The sequence below is a fragment of the Brachyhypopomus gauderio genome, chromosome 17 (genome assembly GCF_052324685.1).
Source record: "Brachyhypopomus gauderio isolate BG-103 chromosome 17, BGAUD_0.2, whole genome shotgun sequence".
NCBI lineage: Eukaryota > Metazoa > Chordata > Actinopteri > Gymnotiformes > Hypopomidae > Brachyhypopomus > Brachyhypopomus gauderio.
In genome coordinates, this window is record NC_135227.1 from 17,719,440 (window position 1) to 17,738,663 (window position 19,224).

Below are 19,224 nucleotides of genomic sequence, written 5' to 3' on the forward strand. Positions count from 1 at the left end.
TTATTATTATTATTATATTTAGAAAATCTTTAGAAACACCTTGTCAGTTGTCTGCACATTTAAAATCTAGTTCAAAGTCACTTGGGTGGGGTGATTCATCTTAAGACCATTAGTATGCAATTCAGGTGAGCTACAAAAAAAGTAGACTCAATATTTTATTATATAAGCCAAAGGGGCAAAATAGTTCAATTTTACTGGATCCCATGATGCTCATGCATGTTACTCATACAGTGTTCTTTCTTTCTTTCCAACATTTTAAAACTTATTTATTCATCTTGCAAAGGATCAGATACAGATGGAATCCGCAGTCTCAGTTAGAAATAAAGAAAAACCAAAAACATCACAAGCATGACATGTTAACATAGATCCGAAGAGGAACATCACATCTGAATTACTTACAGAACACACAAAAGCCAGAGAGACACAATGAATAAGCACAGAAGGGATGATGGAAGGAGGAAACAAAGAGAGACCCAAACTCAAAGTATTAATAATATCACACAACAGATGTGATTGGTGCTTACTGCGTTGGAGCATTATAAGGGTTTGAATTTCATTGGGATTGTAGGAGAATGCCTTCTCAGCCCTGCTTTAGGTGTCTGGACCAGATCCTTTCCTTAATCTGCTATGTTCCCATTCCAAATAAAGTCAGACAAATTAAGGGATCAAACTTACTAAAACCAGGGATGAAAAAATGACAGACAATGACAAAGATGTGTAAGCTAGCAGTAAAAATGTCCAACACTTTCTGTGCAAAATCAATAAAGGGGAGGATTTTAAAATAAATCTTCAAATTTGACAGTCACAACTATCTTAAGTGCAACTACATATACTATAAATTGAAAATCCTATAATGGATAACTGTCAATTGTTGCATTTAAAGGATGTATTTTAAAATAGCTTTTAGATTTGAGTGAAAGAAAGAGAAAGCTGAATGAGCATAATTCTTTAACTCTTGGAAACTATAAAGCTATAAAGTTTAAGCTATAAAGTAGCAGATCATAAAAGGACACTTTACATACAACACCATGACTAATAATTCCAGATTAAGTCAGAACAAAGACAAAAGGGCTTAAGGGATAGCCCTGATGGGTGGAAAAGTGGATGGAGAGATATGAATTTGTGTTATTAGTCCTCACTGAGGATATTGGGGAGGAATAAAGCAATTTCAGCCATGACCATGTAGTTGGGGGGAAAGTGGACCTGACCACCCAGGGCCCAAGTAGGGAGAGGGGCCCATTTTGCTCATGTGCCTTGTTTACTGGCATTTATAGGGGCCCACTGACATTGAGAGTGTACAGGGCCCAGAATTTGCTGCTACGCCCTTGGACATGACCAAAACCAAATGTTTCCAAAGTATAAAACAAATGAGGCCATTCCACCTGGTCATAGGCATTTTTTCATCTCTGGAAATAGCTGAAGATACTGAAGGATTTTCTATCACAGGGAACAACCTTCTAATAATGAAAAGATAAGGAGTTCGGTCAGGAGAGATGGGGTTGGTAAAATAGGTTTCCTTCATAGTGCAAAGAAAAAAAATGAAAAGCAATCTAAAGGATCTTTACTTTTTTGAGAATCAGTAAGATGAAATCTTGAGTTAACTCACAATGCGTTTTAAGAGTACTTTTATCTTGGAAAGGCATAAAATAAATAAAGCGTTTATACAAACCAACCGGAAGCGATTTTACACATTTGGCGTAACGGCTCTGAAATGCGGAAGTGAACTTGTAATGTTTTGGTAGCTCCAGTCGCCAGTCAACTAGCTTGTTAGCTATCTAGACTGAAGTTGTCAGAATGGGGCTTTTCGGAAAAACACAAGAAAAACCACCTAAAGATTTGGTAAGTGAATATGTAATCAATTTCTGACAGGTAGAGCTAAAACGCTATGTGTAGATATGCACCCACATACATGTTACACCCGTAGAGAGGCTAGATAACCAGGTTAGGCCAGGTTAGCTGGGTAACTTCAGATTAACTAGATAATTATCTACCTCGGTGACTCTATCTAGTTATTTACCTTTTGTTTTGTGTTATTTTTCGTCTTGAGTCGTTAATGTGTGCTGTTAGTTCTCAGGTGTGAGTGTGTAACTCTAACCTAACGATGCTAACAGCGCTAAAGTCGCCCACAGGTGTTTGCCCATCTAGATACAACAGCGGGATTAAACGACACTGACGGACAATCTCGATGTTTTAACGGCTCTTGATAGATTATATTCTACTAATTTTGACCACTGTCTTGGTCGGATTGGCTAGTTTTAGTGTTTTTCCACCTTGTTAGCTAGACAGGTATTTCTTCTTGATCTTTAATCCCCACACGTTGGTGGTTGAGTGATAATGGTTTGGTAGTGTATGTAGTTATATGGACATGATATAGTAACACTGGTGGGATAATGTGGCAAGATCACATTTAGAGTCACATTAAAGTTGGACTGGTATAAATGCCTTACACCTCCCTCATCCTGGGTACAGTAGACTCCTCATATAAGCTGGTTGAATATAAACTATCTAGTCTTGGCTCTCGTGTCATAACACTCCATCTATGTTTATATGATTCTTGGATTTTTATTCTCTCTTTCACTTATTTCTTTCTTTCTTTATTCATTCCTCTTCGCCGCTCTCATGTCAGTGTGTTCTCTGCTCATGCGTCATCCTGATATGTTCTGTTCTTATTTTGTGTTGTATTCAGAAAATGCAATAAAAATATACTGAAGAAAAAAAAATAAAGTTTGACTGGTGCCGTGTTGAAAACAATCGATTGGTCTTTTGTGTCTATAGATCAACGAATGGTCAATAAAAATACGTAAGGAAATGCGCGTGATTGACAGGCAAATCCGAGGTGAGTCTTTTAAATGCTTCACTACCTCATATGGGTGGTGTTTCTTCATTCATATCCAGACTACATATCATTTTGTGATTACCGTAGCTATTCTGAAAGTCACTGAAATTGATATACCTAACATTATACGTACGTGGGATTCTTTTTTCATTTTGTAGACATTCAGAGGGAGGAGGAGAAGGTGAAGAGATCGATTAAGGATGCTGCGAAGAAGGGACAAAAGGATGTGTGTATCATTCTTGCCAAAGAGATGATTCACTCAAAGAAGGCCATCAATAAACTCTATGCCTCCAAAGCTCAAATGAACTCTGTGCTTCTCAGTATGAAGAATCAGTTATGTGAGTATAGAGCTATGATAATGGTTTTTCTTCCTTGACCTCATTTTAAGTCTCCACTAAGCTTTCAGATTTGAAGTATTCTGATAGCAGCTGGAAATAGTGTAAGGTGTCGGCAACCTACATCTTGGATCAATAAAGATCTGATCATCCATCCATCTTTCGATCAACCATCTTGTATCTTTCAAATTTTCATTCTTTTTCAGCTGAAAATATGAACAGGAGTCTTTGGACTGGCACACGGAGCCCTTAGAGTGATTGTTCTGCTGTTGTTTGTCCTGATAGCTGTTTTAAGAGTAGCTGGAGCATTGCAGAAGAGCACAGATGTCATGAAGGCCATGCAGAGTCTGGTCAAAGTCCCAGAGATCCAGGCAACCATGCGGGAACTTTCCAAGGAGATGATGAAGGTCTGAAACTCTGACTGAGACTTCATAAAACACATCTGTAGAATTCCCTAAGAGGACTCGGGGAGGAAGACGAATTTTAAAGCTTGAGAGCGGGCAAATGTTTTTCCTCGTCTCTAACGTAGGTCATGTTTTTTGTTGCGTAGGCTGGGATCATAGAGGAGATGTTGGAGGACACGTTTGAGAACATGGAGGACGGGGAGGAGATGGAGGAGGCAGCAGAGGCAGAGGTGGACCGCATCCTCTTTGAGATCACGGCTGGTGAGGAAGCGCCATTCCTGGATACCAAGTTCTCCTTGACTGCATCAAAATTCTTGCTTTTTTTTTTTTTTTGCTCAAGTTTTTTTAAGGGTGCTGTTTTTAGCATAAAATAAATATGCTTCTCAGGGGCCTGATATTTAATAACCACTCAAACATATATTTAATGCATCATCTCATCTTATGTATCAGTATGTGATGCAAAGGTTTTATTTTGTTTTGGTTAATATTAGGTGCCCTCGGAAAAGCTCCCAGCAAAGTTACAGATGCACTTCCTGAAATGGAGCCAGCCGGGGCTACAGCAGCCTCGGAGGACGAAGAGGAAGACATAGAGGAGATGCAGACCAGGCTAGCAGCCCTGCGTAGCTAAAGGACCACTGCTACCTAAAGACAAAAGCCACATTTCAGTTGGTTATTCTTCTATGCTCGTTGGTTTCTCCTATATGTTCCTGTAGGGATTGAATTGGTGTCAGTATGCTAAGTCATATTTTTGCACAAAAGCACTGGAAGAACATGACTATAATCAGACAATTTCTTTTGGATTTATATATTGACAGCCGTTAAAATCTAGCTTTGAATCGGAACGCTCACCTTAGGGTCAAATGAACACCGATGTCATGTACGGTGTATTCTAAAGCAGTCACTTATGGGCGCCTGGTTTATTTGAGTCTATTTGTTTTCAGAAGGTATTTAATCAACAAGTCAGCAAGTTCTCCTTTAAGCAGCAGCATAGGTGGTGATGAATCAGTGGCAGAAGCTGTGCATCATGACCAAGGATCTGCTTCGCAGTGCAGTTGATTTTCTGGGCTCTGGCCTGTCTTTGTTCCTTCTCAAGCCTTATTTATTGAAGCCAACGCTTCTCCTCTTCACACATGTTCACCAGTTCAATCTTGGCTTTACTGAGCATGAGAAATCCTTGATATCTACTGTGTGCGAATATTGTAAATATATGGATATTGGTAAGTGTACTTAACTGAATTTTATAAGTAAAGTTCTAGATATGTAACTGCTTCACTGATCTGGGGCAGTTGACGGAAGCATTGAAAGTGTTGGCGCATTGCTGTGATTGGCTATAGTCACTGTTTAGCTTTTTCACAGGACTGCTGCACCAGAGCCAGGATTTAAAAAGTGCTTCAGTGCGGAATCATCCGTGTCTAACTCCGTCTGAATTCATCTGCACTTTTACAGTTTTTATTGCATTATAATAAGTACTTAATAGCATTTCCTTACATTTACCAACTGTCCAAAAGCCAAGCAAAATTGTGAGATGTCCTAAAATAGATTGTATTTGCAGAATTTGCAGCCAAGAAGTGTTTGATTATTTTTGAGATTGTGGAGGTTAGTGAGACACTACCAGCAAGGACAAGGTGCAGTTGGTAGCCACTTGCTTGTGTTTAGTGTTTACTTCATAGTATGAAGAGAACATTTGGACAGGAAGGCTGAAATGCACTGGATTGAAACCCTCTCAGTTCCTGAAATGTAGTGATCCACAACACACATTTCAATTTATAGTGTCATCAAAAGAGTTTGATTTTAATTCTGATTGGTTATATTACAGTAATTTGTGTGACTATTGCACATTTTGGCCGAGTTACTGGTAGGACAGCGCTCTTAAAATAGAGGATCCTTAAGAAATGTAAAACGCCCCCTAGTGCCTAATATGACAAATGACTCACTTTGAGATGTTTGAAGTGTAAGGGATATGGAGCCTGAGCTGATTCCATATTGGTTTCTGTATGTGCTATGGTTAAATATACAGCTATGTTTGAACCTGTGTGTATACCTGTTTCAGGGTCTGGTCTTGAGGCAACTCTCCATTATGGTTCTACTTTTAATCCAACATATGGTTGCTTTGTAAAACACTAGTGGTGAAAGTTTAGTGAGGTTGTATAGCAGTGGTTCCTAATTGTTCTTTACCAATCCGTAACCAAGCAAACCTGTTCAAGCACGTACTGTACAGTGTGTGACTATGCTTTTAGGACCCTCTTATTGGTCTTTATAAAAGACACAAGGTTTAACGCTAGCCCGCTGGCATGAGTCAGTCCCTTCATTTGAGCTGCAGGTTTAATGGCTTTTGAGCATAAATGAAGGAGAAATATTGTTTTGTCTTTCATGTTGTCTTATTTTACTGCTTACTGTGGACAGCCTTGTTTCTCCCAGCCGCAAGAATTTTATGCAAATCCAGCATCATTGATCGTAGGGTTCATAATGACATCTCCTGAAATTTTTTTTTAAATCCTTATTGGATTCAGTGGTTTGCATAATTTCAGTCTTTTATTGGAAAATGTACACTACTGTGCATATGTTTGTTTTGTATGTGGGTACATCACGGGGCAGGTTAATAAATAAACCTAAGAACAAACCAGTGGGCTTTTCTTCATGTTTCTAAAGAAAATGTGTTCTCTTGCTAACATATTAGGTACTTGAATAAATCAGTTACACTGAAAGCAAATATGTATATAGTTGCATATGTCTTAGCTGTCCTTACCCTGTTCATTTTGGTTTTCTCTCACGTGTGATTTTTGTAGCACATCTCTCCCTTTGGGGCCTTTCTCAGTATTATATTCATGTGACTCAGGACTAATGTAACAACTCTCTTGTGCAGCCTGTAAGGTAACCAGAGATGTCCTTTCACTGGATATCTAGGCTGCTCACGTCCATAGGGAGTTGTTTTGTGTGTGTATTCATAAGCCCATGGCTTTTGTAAACGCACGTTTAGATCTAATAACTGAAATATTGGTCATATTTATACACTAACTTCCACTTTACTGATAGATTTGGCCTATACTGTACTGCTATTTATTGTAGTATTTATTGTTTAATAGGTGTACGACCCAACAATGATCAAACTCCCTTGAGGCCAGTTACCAAAGATCCTTTCTTATAAAGTGGAGGGATACGCGACCAATGTGACGCGAAACCTCAAAACTTTAAGGAGGAACAGTTCATGTAACTACCGTTGTAGCACTACTACCATTGTAGCTAATTGTGAGACACACAATTGGCAATTTCTGCGTTTCGTCATTTCTCCAAACTACTTTGTGGATGAAAGCGCATGACGTTGAGCCTGGACGCCTGCGCCCCAACACCGTCACACAGTAACTGGCCGCACTCGCGACGGAAACTCCTCCCTGTTGACAACGAGCTCTCCTGGACCCGGAGCGCAATGGTATCGTGGATTATATCCAGGCTTGTGGTGTAAGTCTTCTCTTATCGTCTTGGATTTAACAGTTGTTTACGCTACGATGGATTGTGTTATAATAGTTAGCATGTGTATGTGCCCGTCTGCCTTTCCCCCCGCTCTGTAACGCAATGTGTCCGCTTTTAAGGAGCTTGCGCTCCGCTTTCCTTTAATTCTGCACATAACACAATCGTTTGCAAGATTTTATTCCTAAAGCCTTTTATTAGATTTTGATACAGTCTAGCTATTATAGAATGACTATTGCCACAAATTCACCAGCGCCCTACTAAAACGTCTTTCGACTGTGTGTCTTATATCTAGTCCTATGAATAAGGGCCAGACAAAGGCGAGTCACGCTATCTGCCCAATTATTGAAGTACTACAATGTTCTGCATTTGATTATAATGTTCTATTTATAGACTGAATATAGCGTTTTTTTAATCTCGTGTGTACGGCGTAAACCTGTTAAGCACAGTTTCGCAAGACGCCGCCTAAAATTGTTGTGTCGCTCCAATGGATCCCAGAGGGCCTGTGACTGTGTGGTGCAGAAAACACCGTCTGGGCTGCTGTGAGGAATAACCTGCCATAAAAGACAAAAAACGGGCTAGTGCATTTATTTATGCATCTATAGCTTTATAATTTACATATTTATAGTTAACATATTTGCTGTTTTATATAGGCAAGTGGCGATCAGATTTGACCAATTTGTAGAGCTAAGGATTTTCCATGGTAATAATTATCTGAAACTTATTCACCCCGTTGTACATATGAAACCTCGCAATAACGAGTCAATTAAATTTAGATTACAGTATCCGATTACTTTGCATAGACTACACTTTACAGGACATAAGAGTTTCTGGGGTTCTAAATATAGTTTACATACTGTGGCATTAATTATAACCTACCTCATATGGCCCTTAAGTCCATAAATATGTTATAAAACAGAGAGGAGCACCACTGATCATTTCGGTGCATTTCGGTGCATTTCGGTGGTTTGCGTTTTGCTCTCGGCCCGTATGTAGGTCGGTCATTTGATCAGGTCAGACGCGCAGCTGTTGCTGACCATAAAGGACACTTGTGCAAAGAAACGCATGAACACGGGTGCAGGTTTAGGTCTGAAGTGTTGGACTTTCTGGTGTCCCTAACTGTTGGTGTGAACTCGTTTCAGAGCGCGATCGGAACCAGCACGTTTCGTATTACTTGGGTCGTTTACAGTGCGTCCACGAATTATGATCATTCCGTTGTTTGAACTATTTTGGGCAAGCGTGCAGAGTGTAAACCCTGCAAAAATAAAAAAATAAAAAATCAGGCTCATACACACCTGTTAGACCTTCAGAATACAAATGCAAGTCCTACAACGGCAATTACGGTTCCGAACAATAGCAATCGGGCCACAAAAGCAATTAATTCCGTCATCTTAGATGCTCTGTGCTCTGCCCGTTTTGTACAAGCTTTGGACACGTTACACCTACTCTCACTGGCCACTTTATACACCTGCCTTTTAAATGCTTTTTATAAGTTACGTGGTGTAGTCTGTCTGCATGCATGCACATTTCTGACAACTGCTGACCGGATATATCTTGCTTGGCAGCCCATTCTCCGCACAGCATTAGCAGCGACATGGTAGCGGCGTGTTTGTGGGTGTGGAGCTGGTGTGTCTTTATCATCCACAGCAGGGTTTTTACAACTGTCACTGATACTGCTGGGTTTAGAGTCATCTGGCCACCCAGATCCATATAAACCTGGTCCTGTGGTTATGATTGGCCCATTTCACGCAGACATTTAAATTAGGCTATGTAGTAAATTAATATTGTATAGAACTTGAATAATGTTGAAGTAATTAGCTCAGTATTTACTGATTCATGTCGATTTTGTCCAACAGGCTCATATTTGGGACCCTTTACCCTGCGTACTCCTCATATAAAGCTGTTAAATCAAAAGATGTGAGAGAATACGTAAGTACCACCTGCAGGATGCAACACGTGATGTTTATTGCGTACTCTGTCATGGCTCCTACACTGAGATGTATGGCCCTGGTTTGTCTGCGTCATCTTGCATGCGCTTACACACACGTCCATATTCCAAATTTCAAAATGAAATATTATGTTTTCTAACAGGTAAAATGGATGATGTATTGGATAATATTTGCACTGTTCACTACTGCTGAAGTGATAACAGACATATTTTTATGCTGGTAAGTGAAACGTTGTTTGTCTGTTCAGTTTCTCTGTGACCACGTTATGAATCAGGCCTGATGGTCCTGCATCATTACGTCCGGGTGGATGAATCATCTCTCATGTGTTTTAAAGGCTTCCATTCTACTACGAACTCAAGATCGCCTTTGTTGTGTGGTTACTTTCACCCTACACAAAGGGATCTAGTGTGCTGTATAGGAAGTTCGTCCACCCCACGTTGTCCTCCAAAGAAAAGGTACGTTTATTATCTGATCACTTTGCCCATATTGTCTTTCCTGTTATGATGTTTCATTTTAATCCATGCACAAACACATTGAGAAGCAAGAGAGTGTTGGGACGGACCAGGCACGGTTCCTCCTCACCTTCTCAAGACTCTGCTGCTGGGGTACCAAACTGACATTTTTATGGGAAGTGGAGAAAGGAGAGCTCACGAGGAACATCCTGTGGAAAGTGTTTCTGACCCTGTTTCCTGTCGTGTCTGTAGATCTCGTACATACGTCCAACGGGGGAAAGGACATGCTATTGTTTTTTCCCTACATTCTTCCTCTCTGTCTTATTTAAGAGACAGGATATTTTTCAGTGTTTTAACAGAGGAAGCAAAGTTTCACAACGATAGGCAGAAATGGAAAGATTATTTCAATTTGAAGGCCACGAATGACAATATATATACTTCCATATAAAAAATGTGATTTTGAGGAAATCTCTTTTGGTGGGGAAACTTTGACTTTGGTGGAAGTAGCATCGGTGAATGCCGAATCATACTTATCTTGATTTTAAAATACTGATTTTACCTGTCTGCTTTCTCTCCAAAGTTAGATCCATTATTTGATTGTGGCTTGATTTGTCCAGGATATTGATGAGTACCTGTCTCAGGCGAAGGACAAAAGCTACGACACACTGGTGCATTTTGGGAGGAAGGGCCTGAACGTAGCAGCCACCGCTGCCGTGATGGCTGCCGCCAAGGTGCCTGTCTAAAAACCACACAACGCCCACAGACGCACTGCACTGAGACTGTGACGAGGAACGGGGACGTGATGAAGAACATCACGCAAAGTTCTTCCTCCGCTTCGTTCTGGTCACAATCATACATTTATGAAGTCAGAAATCTGTTTAGAACGATTTGACAATTTATGAAATAATTTAATTTTTTAATGCACAGAAAAAAACACAGACGCCAGTTCAGTTCTGGGCTGTTTCTTGTGCAGTGAAACATTCAAACATGCAGGCATGTGTAATGACATGCAAAGCAATCAGAAAGTGAGACAGAGTGACAGTTTTTGTTGTTGTTGGCTGTAAATGAAAAAATTTACATCTAGGTACATCGGGCAAATCATACAGAAAGCACTTAAATGATTATAAGAGATCTGCCTGGAGGATTAAACCAAAATAGAATTGTGAGAAAACAAAGCAACATGAAGATTTAAGACTCAACTTCCCTGTGTCCCAGGGCCAGGGTGTGCTGTCGGATCGGCTGCGGAGTTTTAGCATGCAAGACCTTTCCTCCTTCCAGTCAGAAGATCAGACCCAGTGCACTCCTTCAGTCACCACGCAGCCGGCGTCTGGCCAGCACAGGACACGGGCCATGATGCGTAGCAAATCAGAGACTGGCCACACCAAGGGTAAGTGCATCTGGCCAGCCAATCAGCTCCCTGCTCCTCCTCTACGGAGTATAAGCCCTCCTTCAGCCAGTCTGATACTCACTCATACTAACTGGTTCAGCTATGATACCTGTTCGATATGTAACGGGCACCTTCCTTCTGTCCATGGCAGCAGAGCCTGTGTTATTGTGAAGGCTAGAGGAGCCATAACGTCGCTTTCCTCATGAAACATGGAATGAGAGAAATTGATAAATTGGTGTAAAATCAAAAAGAGCACTAAATTGGTTTAAATCATACAATAGAGAGAACTTGATATTCTGCTTTTAAACTTTGTGTATCCCCATCTGTTGAGTTTTATTTGTCACCTGTGTGTCATCAATAGAAGGGCAGAGTTGTAGGTCGTACTCAGACCATGACGATTGCAAGGCGCAGTACTCAGAAATCCGCCATTTCAGGGAAGACATGAGATCGTGTTTATTTCCTTTGTTTTGACATCCTGTTTATTAAATTTGAGCCTTTAGAAAGTAATGCTTCATTTCAGTGACTGGACTGTGTTTTCAGCACACAAGAAGGGCTACAGCTGAAACGTGCAGAGGTCGCAAAACATTGTCAAGTTTGCTCCTGTTCAAGGTTGTAGACATGGAACCCATATGGCCCCATGAAGGAAACACTGCAGAAAACGGATGATCTATGAATCATGTAAATGATGTGCCTGACAGAAGAGGCTCTCCTCACTGGTTACTGTTTGTTAGTTCATTTAACAGCTTGATGAGGGATTCTAGGCTTGGCATAAATAAGAAGGTTTCACATTGGGAAATCTGACTCATTTACAAATAAATGGAGGTGTAGTTACTTGTATTGAACGTTCTTATTTATTTTCAAGTTTAATGAAATCCATTTTGGTCAGACATGTGGGAATAGTTTTGGGCATTGGCATGTTAATGCCTAATGTGGATGTTTTATTTTCATCTCCCAGAAGAACTCAATCCCTCTTCTACCCGTGTTGTTTCAGCTAAAGAGAAACTAGGAGATGTTCTCATTATGGTTCTTCGTGGTTTTCCTTACCAGACACGTGCAAAATAACTTAAATTCACTGCATAGCTCTTTTGCATTCCAATGGGACCTGTGTGGACATTTCTGGCTCCAATAACCTTTTGAACTCACGTCAGATCCCTTTCACCCCAAACGGCTACACCAAATGTTGATGATCTGCATTGTTCACACCAGGTTGAAACTATTTAGAGCAAGTGTCTGTTTTTCTGAATTTTGATTTGATTCTTGCATAATGTTTTCATGACTAGCTCTGAAGCTCTACTCCTGCATCACGTAACTGTACTTACTTCAACCACCGTGTGTGCAGTTACTGGAAACCTGGCACGCTATGATGCCACTTGTAGCAAAATCAACTTCTATAATCAGCAGAGGTACGCTCATATTGTGCTCCATTCTGCTTCGGATAAAACCCCCTGCCAAATGAATAAATGTTACTGCAATTTTAAAGAGGCAATCAACACATTTATCTTTTTTCTAGTTTTCAACAGGGAGTATTAGAGAGTTGCATCTTCCAAAAGTTGAAACCGCTCAATAGCGGAAGCTGGTGTGAACCCTGCTACCCCTGCTCTGCTCTGGCTCACACACTAAAGTGGAGTGGTCAGTGCTCTCCTCCAAGTAGGTGCATCTGTGTGGACAGCGGTTTCAAAACAAGGCGGCGGCCGGTTTTGTGTGTCTGAAAGGAGGCACGTGCTCACCATCACTTTGCCAGGCCACTCTGCCATTAGCCGGGGAAAATTCAGACAGTAGGCTAGACCTTCAGGCAGTGGATAGACAGCTGGTGCAGAAAGCTGTGTAGACTTCACATCAGATCATAGACAGTAGAGAGGATGCACAGGCCTCGTTTTGATGTCCCCTTTTGTCATGGTGCAGGCCAGGAGTTTGACGTGACTGAGTTTGAGGTCTTGCGTTTGGAGCGGTGTGCTACTCTGGAGTCTCCTTTGCCCCCTAAACCCACTCCAACACCACTGCCCCACCTTGCGATCCCGAGCCAGCCTCCCACAACCCCCGAGCCCTTCCAGGATGACCCCATGTGCCCTCCGCCTGTGGCCCCAGAGGTGCCTGAGGACAGTGGGATGAAGGTGGGCATCTCAGCTGACGCAGCCCAACTCAGACTGATTAAGAGGCGTGCCCCAGAGGTAGCCCTCTCTTTTAGATGATTGGATGGTGACGTGCCTGGCTGTGGTGGGCTGCTATTGGCCTGTTTACGACTAATAAACTAAACCACTAATCAACATGGCTGCTCGATCCGAAGCTATCCTGTGAAATGCAGTTTTGACTGCGCTACGTGAGAATGTCTGACTGCATGGCATTTGAAGAACTTTATGGCAGATGTTTGGCTACACCAAGCCAAAGAAAAGGAAAGAGGATAACCAGATATGGCCGTGAAAAATCCAAGGTCTTTGTCCTCTTAACAGTCCAGAATGATCTGGGTTTGTATCAGACATTATCCAGAAAGAATTTGGTGTAACGTGTGCTTTGGAACTCACACGTTTCCTGGCTTCTCAAACCACAATGGAGGCACAATGGAGCTTCACTACAAGTGAGTGGTGAACCTCACGCAACAACAACCAGTCTGTTCCTAAACATCTGATCTTCTCTTGTCCAACATTCTTCACCAACTCTTATCTCATCTAACACCTCTGTCTTGCTGTAGATACAACTGACATACACCTGCAGGTGCTTGATCTCAGAGTTTGACTTGACAAACGTCTGTTGATGTGCAAATGCGTGATCGTGCGTACAACAATGTTCAGCACTGCTGGTCCGAGTGTAATTGTTTTTATTATTGTTTTCTTTTTTCCATGTTTTTTCTTTCACTCTATAACCCCCCCCCCCCCAGCCTCCTCATAGGACCTTAAGACCTCTCACCAGATCCAGATCAAAGAACGCCCTATCTCAGAACCCAGAGGCCATGTGACTGTGTGGACACGGCGAGACTGCTTTAGCTGCCTTAGTTGCAACGTGAGGACAGGGGCGAAGAGGAGACGCGGTGGGAAGGACGGAGACGCAGACGACAGATCAAATATTTAAAGCAGCCTTGTTCTCAAACGAGGTAACCAAAGCGATGTGCAAACCTTTTCGCTTCTGATCTTTGACACTTGCGGGGAGGGAGGGTCTTCAGAGGTAATGTGAGTCCGCAGCACCATTCGAAGAGTCTTGTCACCACTGAACTTTGTGTGTGTGTGTAGTACATATTTACGAAACGTGAGACTGTATGATTTTATTTGGATCACTTCAGCAGAGACAGAAGCATGCGTGTTCCTCTGTTGTTTCATCCTGCAACTCCAGCACTCCGATGTTGTAACGTAGCCACTAGGGTCAACTACGGACCTGCTGCCCATTCCAGATCTTAAGGGTTTACTCTCCTTTGCACACTGAGGATCTCAGCCCACATGCCCTGATTGAAGATGGATGGTCCGCCATCTTCCTTTCGGGGCAGTGGCCCACAATGCACTGCTGATTTTTGTGCACTAATCAGATTTTTGAGTTGAGGCTGGGGAGATCTCTGGTGGGCCTCAGAGCAAAGAATCTCCACCCAGGTTTGGGCATCAGCACACTCAATGATCTAACAGCAGAAGAAGAGTGATCCTTATGTACGGGCTTTTAATTAAAGAAAAAAAGAGTAAAGATAATAATGATAATGCATATTAATGCAGTTTTAAAAGGACAATGTGCAATGCTGTTGCTTTTCAGCTGACTCTGAAAACAAGATTTCAACTGAGCCACATGGACAACTTACTAACACCCCTAGCTGCTGTTAGAAAATATATAAATCAGAGACAGCATGATTAAAGATCATCCCCTTCAAAAAATCACATATACGCTATAATTTAATATTTATTTCAACTTTGAAATCCATTCATATTTTAAGGAGTATTCTTTAGTTTCTAGCCGTGATCAAATCATTTCATACTAGACATGATAACTGATTTAATAAATTGCTTTCTTTACCTGATCTTTTCAGGGTCTGGTTTAAATATTTTGATATATTGGGGTGTGTACAGAGTAAAAACACTGAATCTTATTACAGCTTCTGTTTTCTATTTGAATTCTTTGTTCACTTTTCTAGATGTCACTGTTGCATGAATTCACTTGAAATATGGGCAAATTACTTTTTTACATCCTCATTAGTGTCTGGTGTACCAAGTATTAATGTTTCTGTACCATATTAGAGCGTGACTGAGCATTTGTGGTGCTGTGACCCCTGTGGTGATCATAGACACATGTCAGTTCACATAGTGCAACAGTATTAGTATGTTATTCACTGAGCATAGTTTATCCTCGTAGCACTGACACATTTAGCCATAACTGGGAGCCAAACAGATTTGTCCTTTGTCAGATCACTGTGTACTCACACTGCTATAATCCACACAACAACTCGAGCTGAACGCAGCTCAGTGCTGAGTCACTGCTTACCTTGAAGCATGTTACGACTACGTCCAGACTGCAGCTGTACCATCCCCACTGACTGCTTAGTATGCTGAAAACAGCAACAGTGCTTACGATATTCTAAAGGCAAGGCTACCACTGTTCTCTGCTGTTGTCCATTAACGTCTTCAGAAGACGTACGGTGTATTTGTAAGGTTGAGTGTATGACAGTTTATTTCAATCTCATGTGTTTTTCTGATATCAGGTAGCAAATGTTGATTTCACATTACAGGTACACATCTGAACATTTTCTCAGAAGCGTGGCTATGTCTAACTGCATAACTGTCTCAGGGACAGTTCATCTGATCTCATCACAGCTACTTCATGTTTATACTTAAACATAATTATACTTTCATACTATCTACGAAAGGTTAAAGGAGGACATAACCAAATGAATGCAACATTTTAGAAAAGGCAGGAAACATTGGCAAAGTCTGCTCAAGGATTTGTTTCAGATTATTTCACTGTGTTAATATGGAAAACCACCTAGTCTGCATCTTAATTGCTGACCTCATATACCAACAGGAAAATGATGGCAGCACAAATCACTCCGTCCTACTCTACTGAATGTGAATGTACACATTTAAGGATACTGTGTGAAATCATGCTTGTTCTCACCTGATGCTAGACTTAAAAATGTGGTCAATGATGTGTTATATAAGCAAGTTGTTAAAGGCACAACCTTCCCTGTCTAAAGACCAGGCTAACTGCTGAAACACATCTATCCCACGCACTTGTCTGTTAGGCTGACGACAGGCCTTTAAAACCGTTCTGAACGAATCTCTTGTTCCATAAACCTAGAAACACGAGAGTTGTCTTTTTACTTTATCACATACATTAATTGTAAATAAATGCTAAGAGCAGAGGCTGTGCCTTTAAAGACTGCAGAGTGCATTGTTTACTTTGATTAGTCTGGTTGTTAAAGCTCCCTGTACTCCAGTTTGATTCTTTGGAAGAGAGAACTAGTGAATAAAAGTCCATATGGTTTGGTCTGCACTTCATAAGGGCGGCAGAACCACGCTTTCTTCCTGATGAAACTTAATGGCCCGCAGCATCGCTGTAAAATGTGTATTTCAGAATGTAGCCCTCCTGTCTGGCAGGCCAGAATAATACTCATGCTTTGAAATAATAGCCTTGTGTGGAAAAGAATCTGATGTAAAGTGGCAGACTGACCTCTGTCAGAAACCTTTTAAATGTGTCTGATGGTGTCTTTACCTCAGTTATTAAAACAGAGACGGAATAACAATGCTCGGCTCCTTGAATTTCTTTTCAGTCTCAATTTATTTACAATTTTAGTAGGTTTTCAGTACAGCTTTATGAACTGAATACTTTGAATTGTTGCTATTTACTCTGACCATGATGGGTGCACATACCTTTGTTTTAAATGAAATACACCTTTTGTTTTCTGCTATGTTGCACTTTCAACAAGATGTTCAAATGTACTGGCTGCTGTCATCACGGTCATTAGAGTATTTTCTTCATATAACAGTATATGAGTAACATGCTAAGGGCTTTTACAATTTCAGGTTAACCCTGTCATGGTATTTCTTGTAAGGGTCATTAAGGAACCAGTTTCTTCTTTTCCAAAAGGATGTGGTCATTTTGTCTAGTTTCTTGCACTGAGTTTTACTGCAGAACACGTGTTCCCTTAAGCGCTTTTTTCTGGCTGATGACTTCTTCCAAAGCTTCTTCTTGTATCCTGCCTGAAAAACACACACATCACCGGACAACAAGGTCATTGAAACAGTAGGCAAATATATATAAAATACATGCTTGACAGTGTAAGCAAAAGGGCAAGACAAGTCTGGATTTAACCAAAAGCAGGAACATTTGTTAGGTTCAAAGGAGAACAGGTGCTATTAAAAAATAAGAGTCTTGTTCAGTGTTATTTAAAAATAATGTGGGATGGAAGAATTGGCCTCACTCAAAGTTATGAAGTTGCACAGGCATGTTGGCCAGAATGCAGCTACTGTCCATGTTGTAATGGCCTTTCACTAATGCATGCCAGTGTCTATGACTTCCGTGCAGGTAAACACCGTCCAATTAAACGCAGTGATCGTGGAGATCACACTCCCTCACCTTCCTCCGTACCCACAGGCCGCAGTGCAGCCTGAGAAACCTCTTCACCACAGACCTCACAGTCTTCCTCTTGCCCTTCTTCAGACTGTAGTACGTGAGGTTTCTACGGGGCTCAAGCTCCAGTGATGGTATGAGGGGAGTAACACTGCACATTGAGAGATGATAAAGAACTGACAACCACGCAGTCAGAAGATTATAATTCCAGTGAGACTAGTGAAGCATCAGCTGGTGATGGGGTTTTTTTTTTGCCAAATACACCATGATTCTGGACATACAAGTCTGGTAAACTGTAAAATACAGAGTAAAATAACACTTTTACTAAAATTAAAATTTGGTCTTGGTAAATTAAAAAGTAAGTAATTACTGTTTGGCCTTACATAGCGTACACTACATTAAGATCTGGTTATAATGGCACAAGTCCAACCTCAATACCTTTACTCAGCATCTATACGTATGTAGTGATTTGTTTGTGTATCTTACCGACGGAGTAGAGACTGCTGCTGTGAACCGTAGACACGAAAAGGAGGAAGTGGTTTAAAATCAACCTGTCGCCGAACCAGGGTGGAGAAGCCAGGCGCCAGCTGTGCGAGTCGTGCAGCACGGTGAACACAGTCCCGTCCCCACACGGTGAGAGGTCTCAGCAGGCCTAAAAGAGACACACACGTTAGAGGTGTTTAGAGCAGAGCCGCTCACACACGTTAGAGGTGTTCAGAGCAGAGCCGCTCACACACGTTAGAGGGGTTCACAGTAGAGCCGCTCACACACGTTAGAGGGGTTCACAGTAGAGCCGCTCACACACGTTAGGTGTTTACAGTAGAGCCGCTCACACACGTTAGAGGTGTTCACAGTAGAGCCGCTCACACACGTTAGAGGTGTTCACAGTAGAGCCGCTCACACACACGTTAGAGAGGTTCACAGTAGAGCCGCTCACACACACGTTAGAGGGGTTCACAGTAGAGCCGATCACACACGTTAGAGGTGTTCACAGTAGAGCCGATCACACACGTTAGAGGTGTTCACAGTAGAGCCGATCACACACGTTAGAGGTGTTCACAGTAGAGCCGATCACACACGTTAGAGGTGTTCACAGTAGAGCCGCTCACACACGTTAGAGGTGTTCACAGTAGAGCCGCTCACACACGTTAGAGGTGTTCACAGTAGAGCCGCTCACACACGTTAGAGGTGTTCACAGTAGAGCCGATCACACACGTTAGAGGTGTTCACAGTAGAGCCAATCACACACGTTAGAGGTGTTCACAGTAGAGCCGCTCACACACGTTAGAGGTGTTCACAGTAGAGCCGCTCACACACGTTAGAGGTGTTCACAGTAGAGCCGCTCACACACGTTAGAGGTGTTCACAGTAGAGCCGCTCACACACGCAGCCGCAACAGCGCAGCTGGATAGTGTTTGCGTTCGTCCAGACTGAGCTCCCATTTGCTCGAGCGTTGCAATGTTTCGTTTTATTGTAAATTCGTTTCTGTTCAACCCTGCGCCTCACTAATACACGGACAGGGACGCTAACGCTACTAGCTACTGTGAGCTTTATGTATCTATGGCAAGTATGCACACGCTTGGCATGGGTAGGCTAACCCAGATAACATTAATTCACTAAAGCAACCGTCAACAAATTAAGTGACCTAGTCGTATAATGTAACACAGGTAATATGAACACCTAAATAAGAAATGAATGGGAAAATAAATGCTTTAAATGTAAATGTGCAAACTACGTACCGGAGACACCTCTACACGTCAAGGTGGCCGCCATCTTGGTGACCCTTGAACTATACTACGGTACGCAGCAAGTACAAACCCAACGCAAAGCAGAAAGACGCTAAACCGTGAAGCGAATTACTAG

General features: G+C 41.7%; 3 protein-coding genes across 4 annotated transcripts; 2 read left to right on the forward strand and 1 right to left on the reverse strand.

The window, feature by feature from the left end:
* Positions 1–1,700: 1,700 nt before the first annotated feature.
* chmp3 (charged multivesicular body protein 3) lies at positions 1,701–5,700 on the forward strand. Its single transcript, XM_076978445.1, has 6 exons — positions 1,701–1,839; positions 2,776–2,836; positions 2,995–3,174; positions 3,457–3,578; positions 3,722–3,836; positions 4,067–5,700. Exons 1-6 carry the CDS (start codon positions 1,795–1,797, stop codon positions 4,201–4,203), a joined length of 660 nt encoding a protein of 219 aa, XP_076834560.1. The 5' UTR covers positions 1,701–1,794; the 3' UTR covers positions 4,204–5,700.
* Positions 5,701–6,907: 1,207 nt separating this feature from the next.
* On the forward strand, positions 6,908–16,535 carry reep1 (receptor accessory protein 1). 2 transcript variants are annotated; one of them, XM_076978244.1, is made up of 8 exons: positions 6,908–7,031; positions 8,897–8,969; positions 9,132–9,208; positions 9,324–9,444; positions 10,059–10,172; positions 10,657–10,828; positions 12,731–12,996; positions 13,701–16,535. In XM_076978244.1, exons 1-8 carry the CDS (start codon positions 7,000–7,002, stop codon positions 13,776–13,778), a joined length of 933 nt encoding a protein of 310 aa, XP_076834359.1. In that variant the 5' UTR covers positions 6,908–6,999; the 3' UTR covers positions 13,779–16,535. The 2 variants fall into 2 exon arrangements, with proteins under 2 accessions (XP_076834359.1, XP_076834360.1); XM_076978245.1 differs by having other exon boundaries at positions 12,731–12,939.
* Positions 16,536–16,558: 23 nt separating this feature from the next.
* On the reverse strand, positions 16,559–19,224 carry mrpl35 (mitochondrial ribosomal protein L35). Its single transcript, XM_076978246.1, has 4 exons — positions 19,101–19,224; positions 17,849–18,014; positions 17,369–17,513; positions 16,559–16,992 (listed from the first exon to the last, which is right to left on the reverse strand). The coding sequence occupies exons 1-4, from the start codon at positions 19,132–19,134 to the stop codon at positions 16,804–16,806; spliced, it is 534 nt and encodes a 177-aa protein (XP_076834361.1). The 5' UTR covers positions 19,135–19,224; the 3' UTR covers positions 16,559–16,803.

Coding starts and splice junctions, on each gene's coding strand:
- chmp3 (XM_076978445.1), top strand. CDS start 1,795: ATGGGGCTTTTCGGAAAAACACAAGAAAAACCACCTAAAGATTTG. Junction 1,840..2,775: donor AAAAACCACCTAAAGATTTG/GTAAGTGAATAT, acceptor TTGTGTCTATAG/ATCAACGAATGGTCAATAAA. Junction 3,837..4,066: donor CCTCTTTGAGATCACGGCTG/GTGAGGAAGCGC, acceptor GGTTAATATTAG/GTGCCCTCGGAAAAGCTCCC.
- reep1 (XM_076978244.1), top strand. CDS start 7,000: ATGGTATCGTGGATTATATCCAGGCTTGTGGT. Junction 10,173..10,656: donor CCGTGATGGCTGCCGCCAAG/GTGCCTGTCTAA, acceptor CCTGTGTCCCAG/GGCCAGGGTGTGCTGTCGGA. Junction 10,829..12,730: donor AGAGACTGGCCACACCAAGG/GTAAGTGCATCT, acceptor GTCATGGTGCAG/GCCAGGAGTTTGACGTGACT.
- mrpl35 (XM_076978246.1), bottom strand. CDS start 19,134: ATGGCGGCCACCTTGACGTGTAGAGGTGTCTCCG. Junction 18,015..19,100: donor GACGTGTAGAGGTGTCTCCG/GTACGTAGTTTG, acceptor TGTCTCTTTTAG/GCCTGCTGAGACCTCTCACC. Junction 17,514..17,848: donor CAGCAGTCTCTACTCCGTCG/GTAAGATACACA, acceptor CTCAATGTGCAG/TGTTACTCCCCTCATACCAT.